General features: G+C 51.7%; 2 protein-coding genes across 4 annotated transcripts in view; one reads left to right on the top strand and one right to left on the bottom strand.

The window, feature by feature from the left end:
* Positions 1-20,305, bottom strand: part of LOC119103994 (glutamate receptor ionotropic, kainate 2) — an 88,227-nt gene that overhangs the window by 24,509 nt on the left and 43,413 nt on the right. For 2 of the 3 annotated variants that reach the window (XM_037227708.1, XM_037227707.1), the window contains exons 7-12: positions 19,550-19,711; positions 17,973-18,125; positions 16,126-16,230; positions 5,408-5,509; positions 2,121-2,324; positions 680-784 (exon numbers count right to left, since the gene is read on the bottom strand). In XM_037227708.1, the coding sequence (XP_037083603.1) occupies positions 680-784; positions 2,121-2,324; positions 5,408-5,509; positions 16,126-16,230; positions 17,973-18,125; positions 19,550-19,711 (831 nt within the window). Of the gene's footprint in view, positions 1-679; positions 785-2,120; positions 2,325-4,029; positions 4,234-5,407; positions 5,510-16,125; positions 16,231-17,972; positions 18,126-19,549; positions 19,712-20,305 lie in introns of all 3 variants that reach the window. The other variant, XM_037227709.1, reaches the window with a different exon arrangement.
* On the top strand, positions 9,587-11,624 carry LOC119103995 (zinc transporter ZIP3-like). The gene has a single exon (XM_037227710.1). It carries the CDS (start codon positions 9,736-9,738, stop codon positions 10,861-10,863), a length of 1,128 nt encoding a protein of 375 aa, XP_037083605.1. The 5' UTR covers positions 9,587-9,735; the 3' UTR covers positions 10,864-11,624.

Raw genomic sequence — 20,305 nt, 5'->3', positions numbered from 1 at the left:
AGGCTAAAGTTCAGACCAAGACTGAAAAGCGCACATTATTGCTTAAGCCGCTCGTTTTTACCCGAAAGCAGCGCGGGCGATTGCTCCATTGCGACCGTCAGACGTGCTTGCAGTGTAATCTTACAGGCGGACCTAGATTTATCTTTAAGGAAATCAGGCCCAGGCGTGAACCGCCAGCACTGGACTGTGCCTTGTTTTCATGCTTTAATCATCGTATAACAGTGTTTGCCTCGTGTATTTAACCCCGACTCTAAGGTATATTGTGCTGGCAGGATGACTTTCAGCGTTATGTGACATTTTGTTTTGGTTTTGCTTCGTAGGAGAAACGAAAGCTAATCACATTTCACAATTATGGCAAATGTCTCGAGCATTTTATTGACAGGACACAACTTGCAGAAAAGTTGGCACTTAAATGTTCTTTTTTACCCCAGCTAAAACGAGTGTGAAGTATATTAAACAGCCCATTCGACCGTCCAAAGCCTGTTGGTTTTCCGTCAGTGGAGGGAGCCCGGCCCTCACCCGTTCATGACCAGCGCGACCAGCGGCGAGCGCTGATCTGGCCGCCCTCGCAAGTCTCCGACATTAGACCGTCCATCGGCCTGTAACACACAACACGGCCCTTCGCCGAGCATGCCTATCACGCCGTGTTACCTCTCTACCCTCGCGTCTACCGTCTCACCTTGAACAAGATGGTGATGCCCAGGTTCATGAATGGCTTGGTGAAGTCGATGACACTCTCTCTGGCGTAGTTGATGGACATGGAGCCCACTGCCAGGTCTGCTTTCTGTGGACATGGCAGCTTTGTACCATACGAGACACACACTCGCAGAGCATGAAGGATGAGTAGCCTTAAGATGTAGTGAACAGACTTGATATTCTACAGTTTGCGCACAGGTTGTAGCGGAGTGTTAACTTGAAAATTATCGTTTTTTTACAACAGTGCTGAGGGTAACGACAGCCTCACGGAACATATTACACGTGGAGCAGCAGGCACGTAGCCACAATTTTCTCCTAACACACAAATTTTGACCGAATTCCTGCGAAGGTCGTTCAGATATAGCATAAACCTCAAGAGGGGAGGGCGTGACGTGCCTGGCTTACGTGGCTCCCACGTGAGCGACGCACGCTACAACCAAGTGCAGCACTAACAACGTCTAGTGGTGGTGAGGTCAACGAAGCAAACAACTGCTAAATAAACGGCTACGAAAAGCACCGCCCTCAAGTTAAGTCCAATTTGGAGTTGCATGGTTTATTTTGAGTTGACAAAAACGTCCCACAAAAGCATGACAGCGCAAGATGCCGAGCGGGCGTTCTTTCAACGCATCTCCAACGTGCCTGTCTATGGGTAAAATATTTGATAATCGATGTAAAGGAGAGTAAGCGCACAAGCATTCATGCACTGGGAAAGCTATCACATTCATGTCCACTAGGTGAAAGATTGCCATACATAGGCTGCCACCAACGTTTGGCGTGGAAGCTATGCGGCACAAATACTCGTGCAATGAAAAACGAGCGTTCTTCGTCAGAAGCATTATCATATTCTTGCGATTATCATTGTTACATATGTTACGTTATATTACAATTGTACTGAAAATATGAATGCAGTTGCTCGCAGGCTCGGCAACAAAGCAAAGTGTAAGGCTCATTTTAGTTACCCAACCTGTTCGACGACTTGCACAATGAAACGGTTCGTCAGGCGGCACTGTTAACTCTCGTTTGCCCGATCGCCGGCCCCATTATCCGTTGCTGGCGTAGTTTTAGCAATGCGAGGTTGAAGCACACGACGGCCTAAACTCGAACATATGATCCGTATTTATTTTAGCAGGACCTGGAAGCGAGACTGCATCGCCAGCTCGTCGAACCATCGCGCCGCACTAGGACCAGCTTCAATACGCACATGCAGCACGTCCTCCGCACGTACGCAGCAGGGGGCGGGATGCAACGAACACCCTGGTTAACCTTAGGTCTTGCGACAGCAGGCATGCCGCGTCTAACAGCCGACAGGTCAATTTCACTCTGAGCAGAGCATCACTAACACCGAACATTCAGCAGCCAGGCCCTGTCTCCCTGTGGGAGGGGGGGGGGGGGGGGCGTGCCGCGTCGCCGGCGTCGGCCGCTACCTTGTCTATCAGCTGACGCACGAGGCCGTTCCACTCGCCCGTCTCGGGGTCAGGCAGGCCGTAAATGCCGTCCGGGTTCAGCATGATGGTGTAGTTAAAGCCTACAAAGTTGGCTACGGAGCGCAGCAGGTCAATGCAGAACCCTTCGAAGCGGTCATTGCCGGTGAGGTTGGTCCCCTGGCGAAGCATCACGTACGGACGGTCCTGCAGGACAGGCGACATCAGCGGCTGGTCTGACCTAGGCACAGCCCGGGGCGAGATCAGAAACAGGCCTGACCTCGGCACAGCCCGGGGCGACATCAGCGACTGGTCTGACCTAGGCACAGCCCGGAGTGAGATCAGAAACAGGCCTGACCTCGGTACAGCCCGGGCCGAGATCAGCGGCCGGTCTGACCTAGGCACAGTCCGGGGCGAGATCAGACACCGGCCTGACCTCGGTACAGCCCGGGGCGAGACCAGACACCGGCCTGTCCTTGGCACAGCCTCGGGCTAGATCAGACACCGGCCTGACCTCGGTACAGCCCAGGGCGAGATCAGCGGCCGACCTGACCTTGGCACAGCCCAGGGCGAGATCAGCGGCCGGGTACAGCCTGGGAGAGATCAGACACCGGCCTGACCTAGGCACAGCCTGGGGCCAGGTCAGAGGCCGATCTGACCTTGGCACAGCCCGGGGCGAGTTCAGACACCAGCCTGACCTCGGCACAGCCCGGGGCGAGATCAGACACCGGCCTGACCTCGGTACAGCCCGGGGCGAGATCAGACACCGGCCTGACCTCGGCACAGCCCGGGGCGAGATTAGACACCGGCCTGACCTAGGCTCAGCCCGGTGCTGGTCAGAGGCCTGTCAAAGAAGTGACGGAATGACGGATCCCGTCTTCATTGGATCACCCAACACGTTGGAGGAGAGGATGGGCGAGACCAACCAGACACTGCGCCAGAACGAAGGATTGTGACGGCAAAGAGGGACGTGACCAGATTGCAATACCGTCCTCTGCCAAATACTGCCAAAGACGGCAACGTTCGGCGCCGGTCATAGGACAGAAAATGTAGCCTGCTTAGCTGGCGCTGATCGCCTTACTGGTTGTGGATCATCCAACTGCCTACAGGTATGATTATAAATCTAACGTAGGCATGATTCGGGCATTTCATTCACACAATGCGAATACGAAACGTTTATGTTGATACTTCAACCGTGTTATGGTTCCCGTAGATTATGCATTGCTGTTCTGCATACAAATCGGCACAACGTCAGAGCCAGAAGCAAATTTGAACGCCACGCCACCAAACGCAGGGCGGCGTGTCATCCTGACAGCGTCCCACCCAGATTGGCTCGTCGGCTCTCCCAGGGGACGCCCTGATCTCGGACGACTCGACTCGGCCGGCACCCGCTCCAGATCGTCCTAATCGTGGCTCATCAGAACAAGAGGTCCGGTATCCGCGACCTTTTGTCGCAAAACGCCCGAGCCTTGAGCGGCCTTGCCACCCAGATCACGTACTGTCCCTCTCCCCAGGTCCAACAAATCACGGTTCGCCGCGGGGGCGCGCGACACCCAATCTCGGGCCAGGCTGCAGCGCGCCCGCCTTGTGCACCGCCTGTCTCCCTCCGCCGCCGACCCGAATACGAACGGCGAGACCGTGCCTCTTGCGATAGGCCGCCGCATGAGCCCCACACAGCCTGGAACCGAAAACAGTACAGAAGAAACTTAACGTGACCAGGCTTTGCTGAAAGAAAGCAGTATTTCCCGAAAGAAGTCCATCTGCGATCGATGCCTACACCTTTGGCTTCTACGACCTCTGCTACGTGCCGCGCCTGCTATTGAGGGAAGCTAAACATGGTGCACTCGAATGATACACGCCATCTGCAGGACTCTGCAGGGTCTGCAGCGCCGCACCGGCGGCGCACACGTACGCCTTTCACCAGCTCGTGAACCATGCCGTCCCACTCGCCCGTCTCCGGATCGCGCGCGCCGTAGCGTCGATCGGGCACCACCTCCATGATGTACGAGAACCCGGCCATGTCGGCGATCAGCTCCAGGAGATCGATACAGAAGCCGTAGAAGCGGGCGTTACCCGTGTAGTTCTTGCCGGGTCGCATCATCACGTACGGCGTGTCCTGGAACCCATGGCGGCGCTGGTGGCCCGCCCGATACCCCTGCTCTTCCACCTCCCTCCCCATTCTGAGGGGCTGACACCATTCTTCGGTCGGCAGATGTCGCCGCGGTTTGGCTGGCAGACATCCTCTGGCTTGGCCAAACCCGCTAGTAAAAGGCCTTGTTTGCAAAGCGCGGCACCGCAAAACACCGTAAAAGCATCAACCTTGATTTGAGTAAGTGGCAAAAAACGCAACTAGGATTTACCGCGACATTTCATAGCACAACTGAGCTGAAACTGAAAACGCGACGTAATCGTGAGTGGCATTTTTATATTACTTTGGAGCGACACCTGGCCAGGCAGAGCAATGACCGAAACGCCACGTGCAAACACGCCGCGAGCCCGACATATCACAGCATTCGAAATATAGTGGTCGGTACGCCAGTGTTCTTCCGTACGACCTCAGGATTACGCTGCCTGGACCTGAGACGTCAACGCTGGTCGTGCCCAGCCTCTGGTCGTGGGCATTGATTTGAGACCGTCAACAAACGCCTCTGGTTGTGAGCGTTGATTTGGTCATCGAATGCCCCTGGTCGTGGGCCTCGATTTGAGACTGTCGTCACATGCCTCTGGTCGTGGGAAGTTTGGTGCAATACTGTCTACCTTGTACACCCACAGAGTTGCCTCCAAGGCCATAACGTCTGGGGTGTCAGAAACGAGAAGCACGAGCGGATACGCATATGCACATTGTTTGTGATCAGAGAGAACGTTTTGTGCACAGGCCCATAAGTCTTACATCACCGTTTAAATTGTTGATGATTATTCTGAAACAATGCCCCTTGGAACACACCTATGCTGTCGGTATGAAAGTCAACAGTTTCTTTGCAGTAGCTCGGTGCTGAGATTGAAGCAGATGCAGACTTTGTCGGCCTATGTATTACTATTCTGGATTGGGTGGGTGCCACAGAGGGTAGGTGGACATCAGACAAATTGAAATGCTATCTTCACAAGCCACTGCATCAGCCGTCAGAAGAAATACATTCGCATTGCTGGTAATACCAGACAACCTTGCCAGTTGATTAGCCGTTCCTGTCAGGGAGCACAGCTTCAGCACAGCCCATCTGTGAGGTAAAAGAGATTGGACATATCTGCCTGGCACGTCTCGTGGCTCCCGAAGTGCACCGGCGGACGCTCACCAGGTTGGTGGTCACCACCAGCGTGACGTTCAGTGTGCCTGGGTCGTAGAAGGCCTCGTAGTCTGTGATGTTGACGTGACCCGCTGGGGTCCACTCGCCGACCTGCGGCAAGGTCAAACATGCAGCACAGTGAGCAGACTGATGATGGGGCTCCGTCAGCAAAAGAAGTTAGTTAGGCGTTCTCAGGTGAGCATCGCAAGTACAGTCAGTGCAGATGGTAGATCGCACCAGATAGCACAACTCTTCACTACGTCACAGGTCCTGCAGTCGTATTCCTGGCCTAGCTGACCAGCTACGTCGCTGCGTTACTCACTGCGTCACTGCATCACTACGTTACCCACTACGCCGCTGCGTCACTGCAAGCTACCATTCTGAAAGATGTCTGGAGCGCCTCGCCTCATCGCACCATAGCTGGCCCCAGTCATTGGTGACATGGCCCACACAACGGCTGACACTAAGGCTGCAGCACAGATAAATCAGCAATCTATGTGGAGTCGCCGGGAGGCATCACGCGCCGCCCGCCTTTCCCGTAGTGTTCCGTATGACACTGGTGACGCGCTCACGCAGCTCGCCCCAGGCCGCTTGCTTAGATGTGCCTTCCGACCACTGAGCGACGACCACCATAGCAAATGCGAAGCTCCAGTACTGAATCATAACAAACAACGGAAGCACGTGCGTGGCAGTGCCGGCAATGAACGAGTGGCTTATCGTACTGCGCGAGGCAGACACAGTCTCGCCGTCCTCACAAGGCAGACACAGTCTCGCCATCCTCACAAGGCAGACACAGTCTCGCCATCCTCACAAGGCTGACACAGTCTCTCCGTCCTCACAAGGCAGACACAGTCTCGCCATTCTCACAAGGCAGACACAGTCTCGCCATCCTCACAAGGCAGACACAGTCTCGCCATCCTCACAAGGCGCAATCCTGGCAACACGCTGAGCCGATTCTCAGAAAGACAACAAGAATGACTTTGTTGGCGCGGCGGTCTTCTCCAAAACAAAAATTGTCCCACGTATCCTTTCAATAGGTACCTCTCGGCATATGTGTGACTGTTAATTATCACTTCTTGCTTAGACATGACATACGCAATATCACGCGAACTTTGTGGAGCAGCCGAAGTTGTCACAACCGCCGTCCCAAAGCCAGTCGACATCTCGTCCCCTCTGGCCCAGCCGCCCGTGTGAGGCCGTCTTTGTGGGCTGTGTCATCGAAGACGCGCAGCAGGTCCTATTTCTTGCGGCGGCACTTAAACGCCGCGAGCACAGCGTGACGCACCCGGGGCGCGTTACCAGCCAAAGGGGGCGGTGCCGTCAGATGCGGCATGAGATTGCATGACCTTCAGCAGACCCGACGAAAAGGCATCCTGGTATTTGAAATTTGATCTTGCTCTAAGCCAGCACTCCTCAGTCTGTGGTGTCGTGACCCACGTTTGGGGTTGTTCAGCTTTGGGCTGGGTCGCATGGACGCAAATTGCGCTTTTTGCCGAGGTGACGAAGGGCGTGTCAGAAATACGATGAGAAGGCTTAATTTAACTTGTGCGGAGTTCTGAATTGCGGTATTTTATTCAAAACTGATCAGAACAGTGAAGAATACCGACTGCCGTGTGCTAATCGATTGTGAATCTACCAGCTGTTACGGTACGAATAAACTGAAGGTAAGGCATATGAAAATATATCTTTTGCAGTTAAGAAAGCGGCATTTGGCTGCACTTAACCACCGTCCCGTCTGATGTTTGACGGCCTTTAATGTACTATGCACTTTTATGTTGCAAATAATCGATCTTACCTGTACCATGACGTACTGGTAAGACAGGCGCATCAAGCAAACGCTGGTAACAATAATTTCGCCAGGCAAACATCGGAATGTTGGAATCAGATACTACAATTAGGCTTATTCTTCGTCGAATGACCAGGAGAACGGTGATATAGATATATTAATGATGAGTCAGACATGCCCATGCCAAAACGATTAAAACGATAATAAGGAGTGTTTGCCTTTGCCAGTCCACACACCTTTGTTAAAAAGATTATTATTAACAATTATCTGCTCATAATTATTTTTTCGCTTTGACAAAGGTATATAGCCGACATATTATATCCATCTTCCCTTTCTCCTGGCCATAGGAAGGACTAAGCTAACAACACTGTCTTATCTATTTGTATAATACTCCTCCCAAATGCATTAACAGCTTAAATATTGGTATCCTTGACGCTATCTAGCACATGTTTTAGTACTCGCGACCACAAGAATCGTCTTGAAATGTCCAATGGTCTTACAACACATCCTAATACTTACTGGATAACGTTGCTTAACCGGTACCCACTAATAGTTTACTAGTTGCCACGGAAAAATCCATAACATATATATATATATATATATATATATATATATATATATATATATATATATATATATATAATATATATTTCAGCAACGCAGAGGCAATGTCGACCGTTTTGCAGGCCACCACCACTACCCCACTTGCATCTGTTCATCTCTACATTGCGTCGCGTACGGCCTCGAACCCTCAGCGCTCGACCCGTCCGCTGCCGGAAGTGGCTGAGGAGCCCGCGGGCGGCCCGTGCTGCTGCACTCCCGCCACATGGCCGCACTGACTGGTAGGTCAAGCAAGCGAATACGAAGTAGGACATGGCGGCATGCCACGTGTTTTAGGCCCGTGGTGGAAAGCTTGAAACTAAGGTGGGAAGTTTTCACCTTGTTGCCTACCTTTTGTCCTCGGTTGCCCTGAAATTGAAGTCTGGTCGTGCGAGGGCTCGTACAGATTATTTTAGCTGTACTGCTCCCTGAACCTTTCTTTCAAATATGGCTATTTTTAGCCTGTTCAACGATTTAATCCAGGCAAAATACGAGTTCCTACAAGGCATGCCAGATCTACCGGCTTTGATGAAAAACAACACAATTCTCACAGATTATTTCCCTGCAGTGTAAATTACGTCATTGCCCGCGCTTTACCGGCCACGCCAGGTAGTATTTCGATAACAGATCACCTTTTCCCAAATTACACTAACGAAACACATGTCACGTGAAGGGACCAAAATCCGAGGAGGAAAATCATTGCAATCAATCATTGCAATCATTGAAAATCATCAAAATCATTGGTAGTGCACATGGCAAGTCGTTTTTTTCGCCCTACGCTACCCACCAACTTAAAGTCGTTCCTGCGCCACTGAAAAAGGTGCACCACCAATTCCAACACTCCATGTCCGTTTTGGATCACCGTTCCCGGCGTTACAGGCTTCAACACCGATGCCACGAAAATGGTAACAAGTGATATTACTCAGAGCGTCGATTTTCGTTTCACTTATTCAGTGGTATGACACCTGCTCTCAGCCATGAGTTATGCAACACAGCGGAACCTGAAGTACGGCACTGGCTGGAAAAAGAAGACTAAGAACAACTGGTTCAAATATTTGGCTGTGATCCGTAAAAGGTCGCCTGGATGGGGCGGGAGAATGATACAGATAGCTGACTCTCGCTCCTTTTACCCACCCATTTCCCAAGTCTGGCACGTCTGTCGGCGGCGAAAAGGTCTGAACACTTGTGTGGAGTTGCGTGAAAGACCCGCGTGACGTCGATGCAGCTGCGGGCATGGCGTGATGATCTGTGTGAGGCGATGGCGACGCATTCGTCGCTACTGCCGCAGTGAGAACAGTGGCCAAACTTTAACACCGGGCCGGTGTGGTGGTGGTCTGCCGTCGCTACTGCATCAGTGTGCGGGTCTGACGTCACTAGAGCATCGGAGTGATGGTCTGGCGTCACTTCAGGACCGAAGTGCTAATCTGACGCCACCACCGACAGAAGTAGAAATATCGCGTCACTGTAACACTGCAGTGGTGATCTGACATCACCACGGCACCGGAATGACCGTGTGACGTCATCACATCACCTGGGTGGTGGCCAAACGCTACTACAGGAATCGACCAGTGACAAGACGCCACAATAAAGGGCAGAACAGCGGCCGAGCGGCACTGCAGGAGGAAAGCAGTGGCCAGACGCCACAATACATGACCAAACGCAAAGACCAGGCGTCACTCTGCAGAACCAGAGCAGCGGCCAGACGTCACTCAACAGGACTAGGGAGGCGGCCAGACGTCCCTATACATGACCAGAGCAGCGGCCAGACGTCACTCCACAGGACCAGAGCGGCGGCCAGACGTCAGAGCGGCCAGTGGACCCACCCACAGGACCAGATTCAGTGAGTGATTCGGCCGGCCTGCCCCCTGCGCCGATGTCGCAGAGCGCCTCAGACCGGTCGTCTATCTGCCTGTAAACAATTGCTTCTCGTTATCGTGCCACGCCGCCCGGGATGCGTCAGTCCGCCTGTGGTGCCGGGAGGCGGCGGCCAACGCTCTCGTCGCTCGTGGTCGCAGCCCCGCCCGCAGCCGCCGTCACCATGGATATTCTCGTGGCGCAGATTCTCGGCATCCTCGTCATCTTCTTGGTCACCACCACCATCGGCGTGCTGCCCGGCGTGCTGATGCGGCGCAACGCCAGTGCGATCAGCGTGGAGTCGCGCGGGTTCCGCACAGTCCTGTCGGTGGCCAACTCGCTGGCCTCGGGCGTCTTTCTGGACCTGTGCTTCCTCGGTCTGATCCCGATGGTGCAGGAACTTTTCAGCAAACTGTGGGTGGAGCTGGAGGTGTCAGTGCACTACCCGGTGGGCGAGGCACTCGTGCTGGTCGGCTTCTTCTTGATTCTGACTGTGGAGAACTTTGCCATCTGGTTGCAGGGGCGCGGCCAGCAAAAGCCAGAGCCTGGTATGCGCGCGCTCAGCATCGAGAACATAGCGGACGTAGTGTCGGAGGCGGCGCCGCGGACGACTCTGCCCAAGGGAGACGACCGCGAAGACGGTGGTGAGGCCGGCCGGCCGCTGACGGCACAGACAGGCGGCAAAGAGCCAAACGGTGTTGAGCTCCAGGTGATGGCGGCACCGGAGACGTCGGGGCAGGGTCATAGCCACGGCGCCGTGCTCGCGGCGAACAACTCGGGGCTACGTTTCCTCATGCTGCTGTCGGCCATCAGTCTGCACTCGCTGTTTGAAGGCATGGCCATTGGCCTGCAGGTGTCAATGTCGGTGCTGCTGAACTTGCTGCTGGCCATCCTGATTCACGAGTCGCTGGTCGGTCTGGCCATTGGTGTGAAGATAGCACAGCAGAAGGTCAGCTTCTGGAAGAGCCTGCGCCTCATCTGCGCCTTCACCACCATGATCCCGCTTGGGATCGGACTGGGAATCGCGCTGGGTACGGCGCAAGGCGCAACCGGTTACGCCCTGTCGGGCACGTGCCAGGCGCTGGCCGCCGGCGTCTTCCTACACGTCACGTTCATGGAGCTGGTGCCGGACGAGCTAGAACACTCGCAGAACGCCTTCGTCAGCATCGCCTGCATGTTCTTGGGCTTCTCGGGCATGTCGCTTATCGTTTACCTCACCGAGTGAAGGAAGACTGCGCTGAACCAAATCTGCGAGCCCGGCATTCCAAGTCGCCTGTGGAGCGGGCGATGTCAGTTTCTACTTCGAATGACTGGTGCTCAGGACGAGGTCACTCAGTTAGGCAGCGCCTCGAGCCGGGACCAACACCACCTGCACTTTCAACAGGGCCATATGCTATCGGCCGTCGAAACATATCTATCTAGAGGAAAGAACCAAAGCAGGCCAAGGCCTGGCACAAGATATCCCCCGCAAACTGGCAGGATATTATACCGGAACCAGCGTGCCTTGAAGAGGAGTCCGTCCCTGAGGGCGGTGGCAATGCCCGCGAGGCTCTCACCATCTGCACCAGATGGCGTTTGACGACAGACAGACAGACGCTGAACAGTGGGCCCAGTACAGTGTTACGCTCCGAGTTCTTCCAAAGAAGAGTGCGCCCAGTACAGTGTCACGTTCTGAGTTCTTCCAAAGAAGAGTGCGCCCAGTGCGGTGTCACGTTCTGAGTTCTTCCGCAGAAGGCCGTCCACACGCGCGCGTTGCTCACCATAGCAGGTGTGGCCAGATGGGGAGCAATACATGGGTAAGAGGTGTGACAAGTGTGGCTCTGGTCAACTGGTGAAGTTGGAGTGGTGGAAGCACTGGATGGCCAGTTTCATTTGTTTATGTCAAAGGTGGTAGGTGTAACAGCATTGGCCTGAGTGGTGTACTTTTTTAGGGTCATGGGACACCAAACTTTGCGATGTCATTCATATGCTCAGAAACATGTTTTGGGAATGTGTATCTATGCCATTTCCGCTAATAATATTTATCTTTCCTTAATGTCATTCGGTATGATTGTCGCACTCTTGAAATGAACAATCGCGATTCACAATGGTAATCGATGACATATTTGCACTGGAATTGTTGCATCTCACACAAGTTCACGTGAAACGCACTGCAGTGCAATAAACGACAATGCGATACGATTGTCCAGCCCCATGGCGTCTTTGTCTGCGGTAATACAGCCAGCAATTTCGGTCCGATCCCGACTGTTCCCTGACTTTGCCAGTTGGGTAATGCTTGTGGTTGGCCCACAAAATGAAACACTGGCTGGGATGTGCAACCCACCCTTGCCCGGATAATTTCCAGACTGCCCCCGAGCAGCCGGTTGGGTGATCTCGTACGTTCTCCGAGTCGTCTATAGCGAGTTTATCTTAAAGGGAGTATCTCACCTTTTGTGTACTTTTCACGTATTGTTGCATCAGGCACGTACGATTTGATCAGTCATACCAGTTTGTTCGAAATCCGTCTGAATAGCCCAGAATTTTCATGTGAAGCAGCCGACTCTGGGAGAGAAATCATATCTCACTCCCTGCTCACCACTATAAAAGTAATACATTTCATTTCTGTCACTTTCTGATGTTGCAAATGGTGCGTCTCTAGACTGTCCCGTGCTTGCGGATCTTCCACGCGTCCTTTCCACAAAACCCTTCACCTGGACGGTCCCTTGGAGCGCGTCAGCGAGGTGGCTCATATTGACATCATAGCGGCCGCTATGAGCAACAGTTTTTGTGAAACATAGATCAGTGCAATCGCCACCAACGCGCTGCTGTCGCCGTGCTCCGGTGCTCCATCATGTCGTTTCGGTTTCTTCTTCCACCGCGAGTGTATGCAACGAGCAATGCTGCACTGCAATGGCACAGCCGTTTCACGCGCCTAAAGCGTTTCAGCCAGTGCAGCCAGGCAGTGCACGAAGCCGCTGGCGAGCCCGCTCAAAGGGAGCTCCATCACTGGAAATATGACCCTAATTGAGCACTTCCCGACTCGCGTTCGTCCGACTGGCGCTGCGAGCTGGCGGGAGCCCGCCAAGCCCATCCACAGCCCGACAATAAACTGTCACGGGCGCTATACAGTAGCCAACACGACTGAATCAGCGTACATCAGCAAGACAACGCCAACAAGCACCAGCTTTCAATCACTGGCTCATCACAGGGCCTCCAATATAATGACCGTAAAAAACAACGTAGTGTTAAGTTAATGACCAAAACATTTTACTACTTCACGTAAGTTGTGAACTGCATTTGCTAGGAGCATTCTGCATATAGATGAGACGGTAATAATAGTCTTCTTCCCGGTAGAATAAGCATGAGAATGGAAGGAAAGATGTGATATTTCGGCTCCATGCCTATATCAAAACAAATGTGGGTAGCAAATTCAAAATTTTCTGCCGATCTTACTAGATTTTCAGTTTTTTTTTAACAACGAGCCGCAGCTTTTACAGAGTACTAACCATCAAGAATTCAACAAGGAGCAGTTGCCAGCTATTTATATGATGCAGGGCACATCTAACTACGTACTAAATTACCATAAAAATACGTCTACGTGCAACCGAACTCAAGTTTATAGACATCGCGCATAACACACTCATACATGTAAGCGATTTCATTAAAATAACTTAAAGTAAACAGGCATCACTCATCATGCATCACCTATACATGCAAATGATTTCAATTAAACAGGCATCACGCATCACGCGTCAGGGATCACTCATGCATGAAAATGATTTTAAGCTAGCGCGCATCCCACATCAAGGCACTAATCGCATTTACACAATTGGTCACACGGAGCCCTGTGTGTTAAGTCTGGTTGCCGACTTGTTATAAAATTATTCTAGCGAAAAGTGAATATTATTAGTATCTGATATAGTATCAAGTTTAAGTTAATCTATTAATATCTTAAAAGATTCGCTTATTTTCCTATCTGAATGGTCCTGTGCTCTGTAGATGACTTTGAACTCTAAAAGTGGTTAAGTGTCCATACCTCCCTGAACTTCAGCCTGAGCGTGTTATGTCAAAAAAGGCCATCAAAGAGGTATTCGCTCTTAAGTTTACAACATCTGACATGTGTTCATTGTGTCTAAAATGAATGGGGCGCGTGGACTCCCCGACATAAACTATGTCCCTCCCACGTCTCTTTACATAGTTTGCTCTGAACTTCATAAACCAGACTTATGCGTTCAACCCCTTGAAACTCAGACTCGCGTAATGACATCTATTGCCGTCCGGGTGCTTAGGGTTCGAGATAAAACATTTCACCAGAGACATTTTTAACTTATTGTCGGTCGGTCGTCCTGCACTGAAATCAGGTGTTCATGCTTGCCATATCGCACTGCCGACCTATGCTCCCGACATCGCAGTGGTATCCACACGTGAAACGAAGTTCGGCACCGTAAGGCCCATCGTGTACGGCACACGGCCAACTATTACGTAAGTTGTGGAGTGCACTTGCGAGGAACAATATTCGCATAAATAAGACAGTAGTAATAACCTTAGTTCTCGGAGAAAAGCTGGAAAATGCAGATAAAGATGCGTTGATAGTTTGGCAACATGCCTTCATCGAAATGAATAGCGGAAGTTATATATATAATATATATATATATATATATATATATATATATATATATATATATATATATATGAAAATAGCAATCCGTCTTACTTTAATTAGTTGTGCTTCATTTATGTTCTCCGTACTAAAAAGATGTTTTCCAACAGTAGTGCACAATTTTTTCAATCCGTTAAAACTCAAAACTTATTTCTTGTGCAATTTAGTCTTCTCCGAAGATGAGATAAGATCTCGAAACGTTAGAATGGAAGGAGTGATGAATATATGAGTAATTTTGTACGAACCATCTTTAAATCTAAGCGATGACGCAAAGTCAAAGGCCCGGAAGCTAGAACGATGCAACAAAAAGCTCGTTAATGCTGAGTCAGCAGTTATTTTTAATCAAACATGTATCCAAGAAAGAATTCTGCCAAAATATTCCAATATATTATATATATATATATATATATATATATATATATATATATATATATATATATATATATATAGTTAATGCTGAGTCAGCAGTTATTTTTAATCAAACATGTATCCAGGAAAAAATTCTGCCAAAATATTCCAATGTATATTATATATATATATGCATATTATATAATCGCAGAGTCGTCTGCTTTCCATAAAGGTGCGCTGCTGAAATATCAACGCATTATATCCCCATTCTCTTGGTTTTTCCCCGAGGACTAAGGCTATTACTGCTGTCTTATTTACGTCAAATATGGTCATGTACGCTGTGCATGCTTATAAGCATAAATTGCAGTACACTGATGACATATTTTCCGTGCAAAAGATGGGAGTGCTGGGAGTAATGGAATGGGTACTCGATATTTGCACGGGTTTGTGATCTGAAATAGCATTTATGAAGATAATTCAGCACAGTTCACGGCCTTGTCATTTCAAAACTTAAAACCCTTTGGATTTTGAGCTTGATGTCAGCAAACTTAAGCAGACTATTTCGTGCAGTCTATTTCAAGGTCACCCAGAAATGCATGCCATCCTAGATACGCCAAGCAAATATTGCTACCTCATGTTATATAACCGTAGCGCAAGCCAAGCCAAACTGTCAGCCCATTGGTCATGTAATGGTTATGGCCCGAAGCATATGATAAACGATTTATTCGCATCTGGCGTGCGTCAGCACTATTCTGTCACCAACGAATCTCAACCGTCTCTCAACCGGTATAATGCGTTGAGTGCAAGTTTTGGGCACGCATCACGTTTTGGCTACGCTACACAGGAAGATGGACAATGGCACGGGTTATGACTGCAATAGGTCCAGGAATAAAAAAAAAAATAGGAATAACGTCATAGGGAAGGATGCGAACGCTACCAAATGATACAGAATCACCGGCAAATATGCAAGAAGACACGAGATACGGCGAAAACACGCGCGCATAACGATATTTGTGCTGATACAACACACCGATTAGCACGACATCCCTCGGCAATTTAAAGTACGACAAGAAAGTTAGCCCGTCCGCTACGGTGACAATGTCACACGGCTAGTTTGGCGGCCACTCTGACGTCATACAAACGTTCCATGACTTAGTAAAACGACGACGTATCGGATAGCATGTTGACTAAGTTGCGACACTGTGTTGTCTAGAGCAGTCTTCTGCACTTTAAAGCTCACCAATACTTACAAGTGAGCTAATTTTATCATATTCCATACTTGCATTAATGTGTTCACAGGTGGAACATGCTGTTCAAGTAACAGTACGCATCGAATATATAATGAACAAAATCGATTACATGTATACAAATGGGTGTTTAAACCCCATTCACAAGTGATTAGTTAAAGCACCGAGCAGCAATCGTTTCAGAGGTGGGTCCGAATTCACGATATCCCTGCTAGCGATCACGGTCTCCCCGAGTCAGTACCAGCGACAGTACCTTGACCAGAGCGTGCTGCTTCAGCTTGAGCAAGTCCAGCTTGAAGGTAGTCCTCTTGCCCTCGCTGAACTGGATGGGGCCGGTGAGACCGCGCAGTTCCCGTACCTGCGGCAGCCGGCCCAGATCAGCCGCCGACCGCCTGAGGGCCTCCCCGCACACGCCAGCCGCAGCGCACGCTGTTTGCCCCGAGGCTAATCTGGAGGTCTGAGTGGCGGCGGCCGGACCACTCCACTGGCCCCGTGGCCGGGGCTGGTCCACTCCAGTCCGCTGGCGGCCGCGGGCAGCAGCCGGTGGCGTTTGGCCCGGTCACCTCGGCCGAAGACCGGAGAGACGCGTCCGGAGTGCCGCAGGTCACCAGGTTATGCGGTCGACTTAGCGGTCATCTGTACCGAACCGCAAGCACACTGCGTATGGGATCAGCATGGGACGCGTATCAGTTGCTTGGACGTGCGAGTTCTTCGGAATCAATATCATCAGCAGCGGACTACGTCTGCTGCAGCCGAGCGCCAGTGATCAGCCAGCGGCTCCGCCGGCCTGTTATTACTCAGCGGAGCTGACCTCGGCGTCACCGCGATCTCCCGGAACTACTGCCACAGCATTCACCGGCTACTGCCACAGCATTCTCCGGCTACTGCCACAGTATTCACGGGCTACTGCCACAGCATTCACTGGCTACTGCCACAGCATTTTCCGGCTACTGCCACTATTCACCGGCTACTGGCACAGCATTCACTGGCCACCGCCACAGCATTCATTGGCTACTGCCACAGCATTCACTGGCCACCGCCACAGCATTCATTGGCTACTGCCACAGCATTCACTGGCCACCGCCACAGCATTCACTGGCTACTGCCACAGCATTCACAAGACGGCGCGCCGCCACTGCTGCCCAGGCGCCCCGTTCAGACAATGATCATCCGGACAGCAGTCAAGGCCGCGGTGGGGACTTCTCTATTGACGACGAACCCGGCGAACTATTGGTTGCTACCATAGCGGCGCCGGTTGTCGCGATGGGTGCCACGGAGCTCGCTATATGTGATGTATGTGGCTCGCCATATGAGCCGCTTAATCTGTATACTATTCGATCCGGGAGGGTTTTGCTACTAGCAGACCCATGGAGGCTTACTATACATTTGTTAGTGGTGGTCTAGATTGGGTCCAATGCCTTTTAAGTGCAGCATTGTTGAATAACACATGCTGAAACTGGGATCACTCAATGAGGTGCTAATCCAACGATGTTCTTCATTCGCAGTGCGAAATAGCACTCAGCTGGTTCCTGGGTTTGCAATAGTGATTTATACGCACATCTGATAAGCCAGAAGTATGAAGTTCGATTGCGGCGGTGTCCGCCCCTAATACCGGAGTAAGACAGGCGACGGTAGTGCAATATTCTGTAGTGCAGCAGTGTAGTGCAGTGTAGTGTAGGGCATTCATAGTGCAGCAGCCTGGGCTGCTGAGTGCGTTGTTAAACCTCAAGGACAACAGTTCGGGTAATCCTGGGACCAGAACTAGGACGCGTGTTGTACCCGTATTGCGTACGGTCCTCCTGCATCATCGGTCTTTTCTGGTGCTTATCTACGCACGACAGAGCCGAAGCTGCCCAGGGTGATTTGACTCCCATTGAAGCGCTCGCTAATGTTTAGACTTTGACCCAGAAACCTTTGATAATACCAGCACTTGTAAGATATCACTGGTCAAACATGGCAATCGATCCGTAATCCCACCATCTGACCATCCCCATGAGCCCGAACTGTCGCAGGCCGTCGGGCTGGGCCGCCCGCGTACACTGAACGGCCGGCGGCGCTGGCGGTCACGCACTCCCACCCTACCCCCGGACGCGTCCTCACCGCGTTGATGTAGTTGAAGAGACTGCTGCCGTCGGGCCAGGGCTGCTCGCGGCCGCAGGAGACGCTGCTGTACTCGAGGGGAGCGCCGCCCTGTAGCGCCGTCAGCGCGCGAGCAAACACCAGCACCGAGTCGAACATGAGCGCCGGCTGGGCCTGCGACGCGAGCCCAGAGTCCTGTCGTTCACAGGCCACAGGGGACCAGCGGACCGGGGCACAAGTACCGTCAACGGGACACACGAGGACACACGGACACACGGGACGGGGGGACAGGTACCGTCAACGGGACACACGGGACACACGGAACACACGGGACCGGGGGACAGAGATACCGTCAACGGGACACACGGGACACACGGGACGCACGGGACCGGGGGACAGGTACCGTCAACGCCGGAACCGGTCAACGGGACAACACGGGACACACGGGACACACGGACGGGGGACAGGTACCGTCGACAGTACAGTGCTCAAACAATGTAGGGATGCCATCTCGTGTGGGACTTTATCGCTGGGGCAGGAAAGCAGCACCCGGTTCTAACGCGTACCAGACCGCTGGTCAATGCACACTAAAAAGCGTGATTGTGTTTTACAGCTGAGGGCGGACTGAGCCGGTCTCGCCGTTGCGTTGGCTGATAACGTGCAGTAACACTATACACTCAGATTTCTCATCCTTGAAATGCGTTTAAAAAACGTGCGTGAGGTACGTCAGCATCTCGAGACCATGCAAGCCGTGGCACTGAGCACACCCTACGAGGCTCGGTCAGGGAATCGACCGCGAGCGCAGGTAATCCACGGATCAGAAATTCGGTAGCATCCTGTAACGGCGCATCCCACTACATCAAGCTGTGCTTGTAGCGCTTAGATTGTTATGAGAATCGCGGTCCTGTCAGAAGCCTACCCGATCACAACATGATCTAAGAGACGGTCCGAGAGTTGCTCCCTGTCTCCGCCCAGAGAACGCCGCGTCCATCACAACCGTTGGCTCTCCCCCCAGGCCCCCTCCCCCCGCCCCCGGATCGTCTATTATGTAATGCGGCGGGACCAGAACGACCCGGAATCAATGGGACGGCAGGACGATAGCCAACGTCAATACGTGGTGTTTGATATGGCCGTCCGAAGGCAAACACGACAGGGGCATGACATCCCGCAGAGGTGACGACCAGCGCGTGGGAGCGCGGCCCCGTCGATCACCGAACGGACGCCTGCATCCAGCCGTCAGCGCCGACATGCACAACAGGGGACAGCACTGGGCTGGCACGGCGCCGGTGTCCTCAGGGGGTCTGATCCGCTGCACTGAGAGCTCGCGGCAGGACTGGGCTGGCACGGCGCTGGTGTCCTCAGGGGCTCTGATCCGTTGCACCGGGAGCTTGCGACAAGACTGGGCTGACACAGCGCCGGTGCGCTCAGTTAGAAAGGAGAAAGAGTGAGAAAGGTCAGTGAGCGAAAGTGAGAAAGGTCACACTGAAGGGGTCTAAAAAAGAAAATCTAAGAATTTCTATGTTTTTAGAACATTTTGCCAGCCATTTAGCGTGAACGTGAGTGATTCAGTTCCAACAATGTGTCGTGTTTTTGCATACCTCAATGACACCCGATTTGGAGATGATGCTGTGGCCGACAGGTTGAAACTGTTCCATCTGGCGCAGGATCTCGCGAACGTGAAACGAGTCGGACACCAGCCGGAACGCCGTCATGTTCACGAAGTTGTACTTGAAGTCCTCCAGGTCAAACGTCTCGATATCCTGCAGGCATCGAAACCATTGGGAGACTATTTCAAGATCAGCCAAGCATATGTGACGCTATGATAACGCCGTTCAAAACTGTTGGCCATGCGGCGATCAAGGCCAATAAAAATTATCAATGTCAAGTCGTTCATATCTGGCGTTCGTGAGCACGAGTTGTGGATACAACGGCTGTCAGTTGACTCTTAATCAATGTTGTGCGTGACACGGGGACGTAATCGAACAATGACATAATGAGGAGCACCTTTACCAAATAGAAAAATTGGGTTGCATAGGGGAACCTTTTTCACTTGGAAGCACACGAACAGCCATGGTGTGCTTTCATCGTATCTGATGCTTACTTCACTATCTTTGAATATGAAACATAATCCTCTCAGGCTGCCCAACACAGAACGCTTTTTGTTGCGTAGCGTTGGGATGCGATGGGAAGCAGAGAGGAACTAAAAGTAGCATAGCGTTGTAACCAATTCAATTCCCAACGCGCAAGAACCGCAGGGAAAGGACGGAATGCCGGTTCTTGGTGGACAAAACTTGTGATTATATATAAAGATACTATGTATGTATACATATATTTACATCTAAACATATCTATAT

This window comes from Pollicipes pollicipes, unplaced genomic scaffold (genome assembly GCF_011947565.3).
Source record: "Pollicipes pollicipes isolate AB1234 unplaced genomic scaffold, Ppol_2.1 Scaffold_5724;HRSCAF=6776_pilon_pilon_pilon, whole genome shotgun sequence".
Classification (NCBI taxonomy): Eukaryota; Metazoa; Arthropoda; class Thecostraca; order Pollicipedomorpha; family Pollicipedidae; genus Pollicipes; species Pollicipes pollicipes.
This window is presented reverse-complemented; position numbering and strand designations above follow the sequence as displayed.

Bases quoted from the DNA above. Each gene is read 5' to 3' on its own strand.
- LOC119103995 (XM_037227710.1), top strand. From the start codon at position 9,736: ATGCGTCAGTCCGCCTGTGGTGCCGGGAGGCGGCGGCCAACGCTCTCG.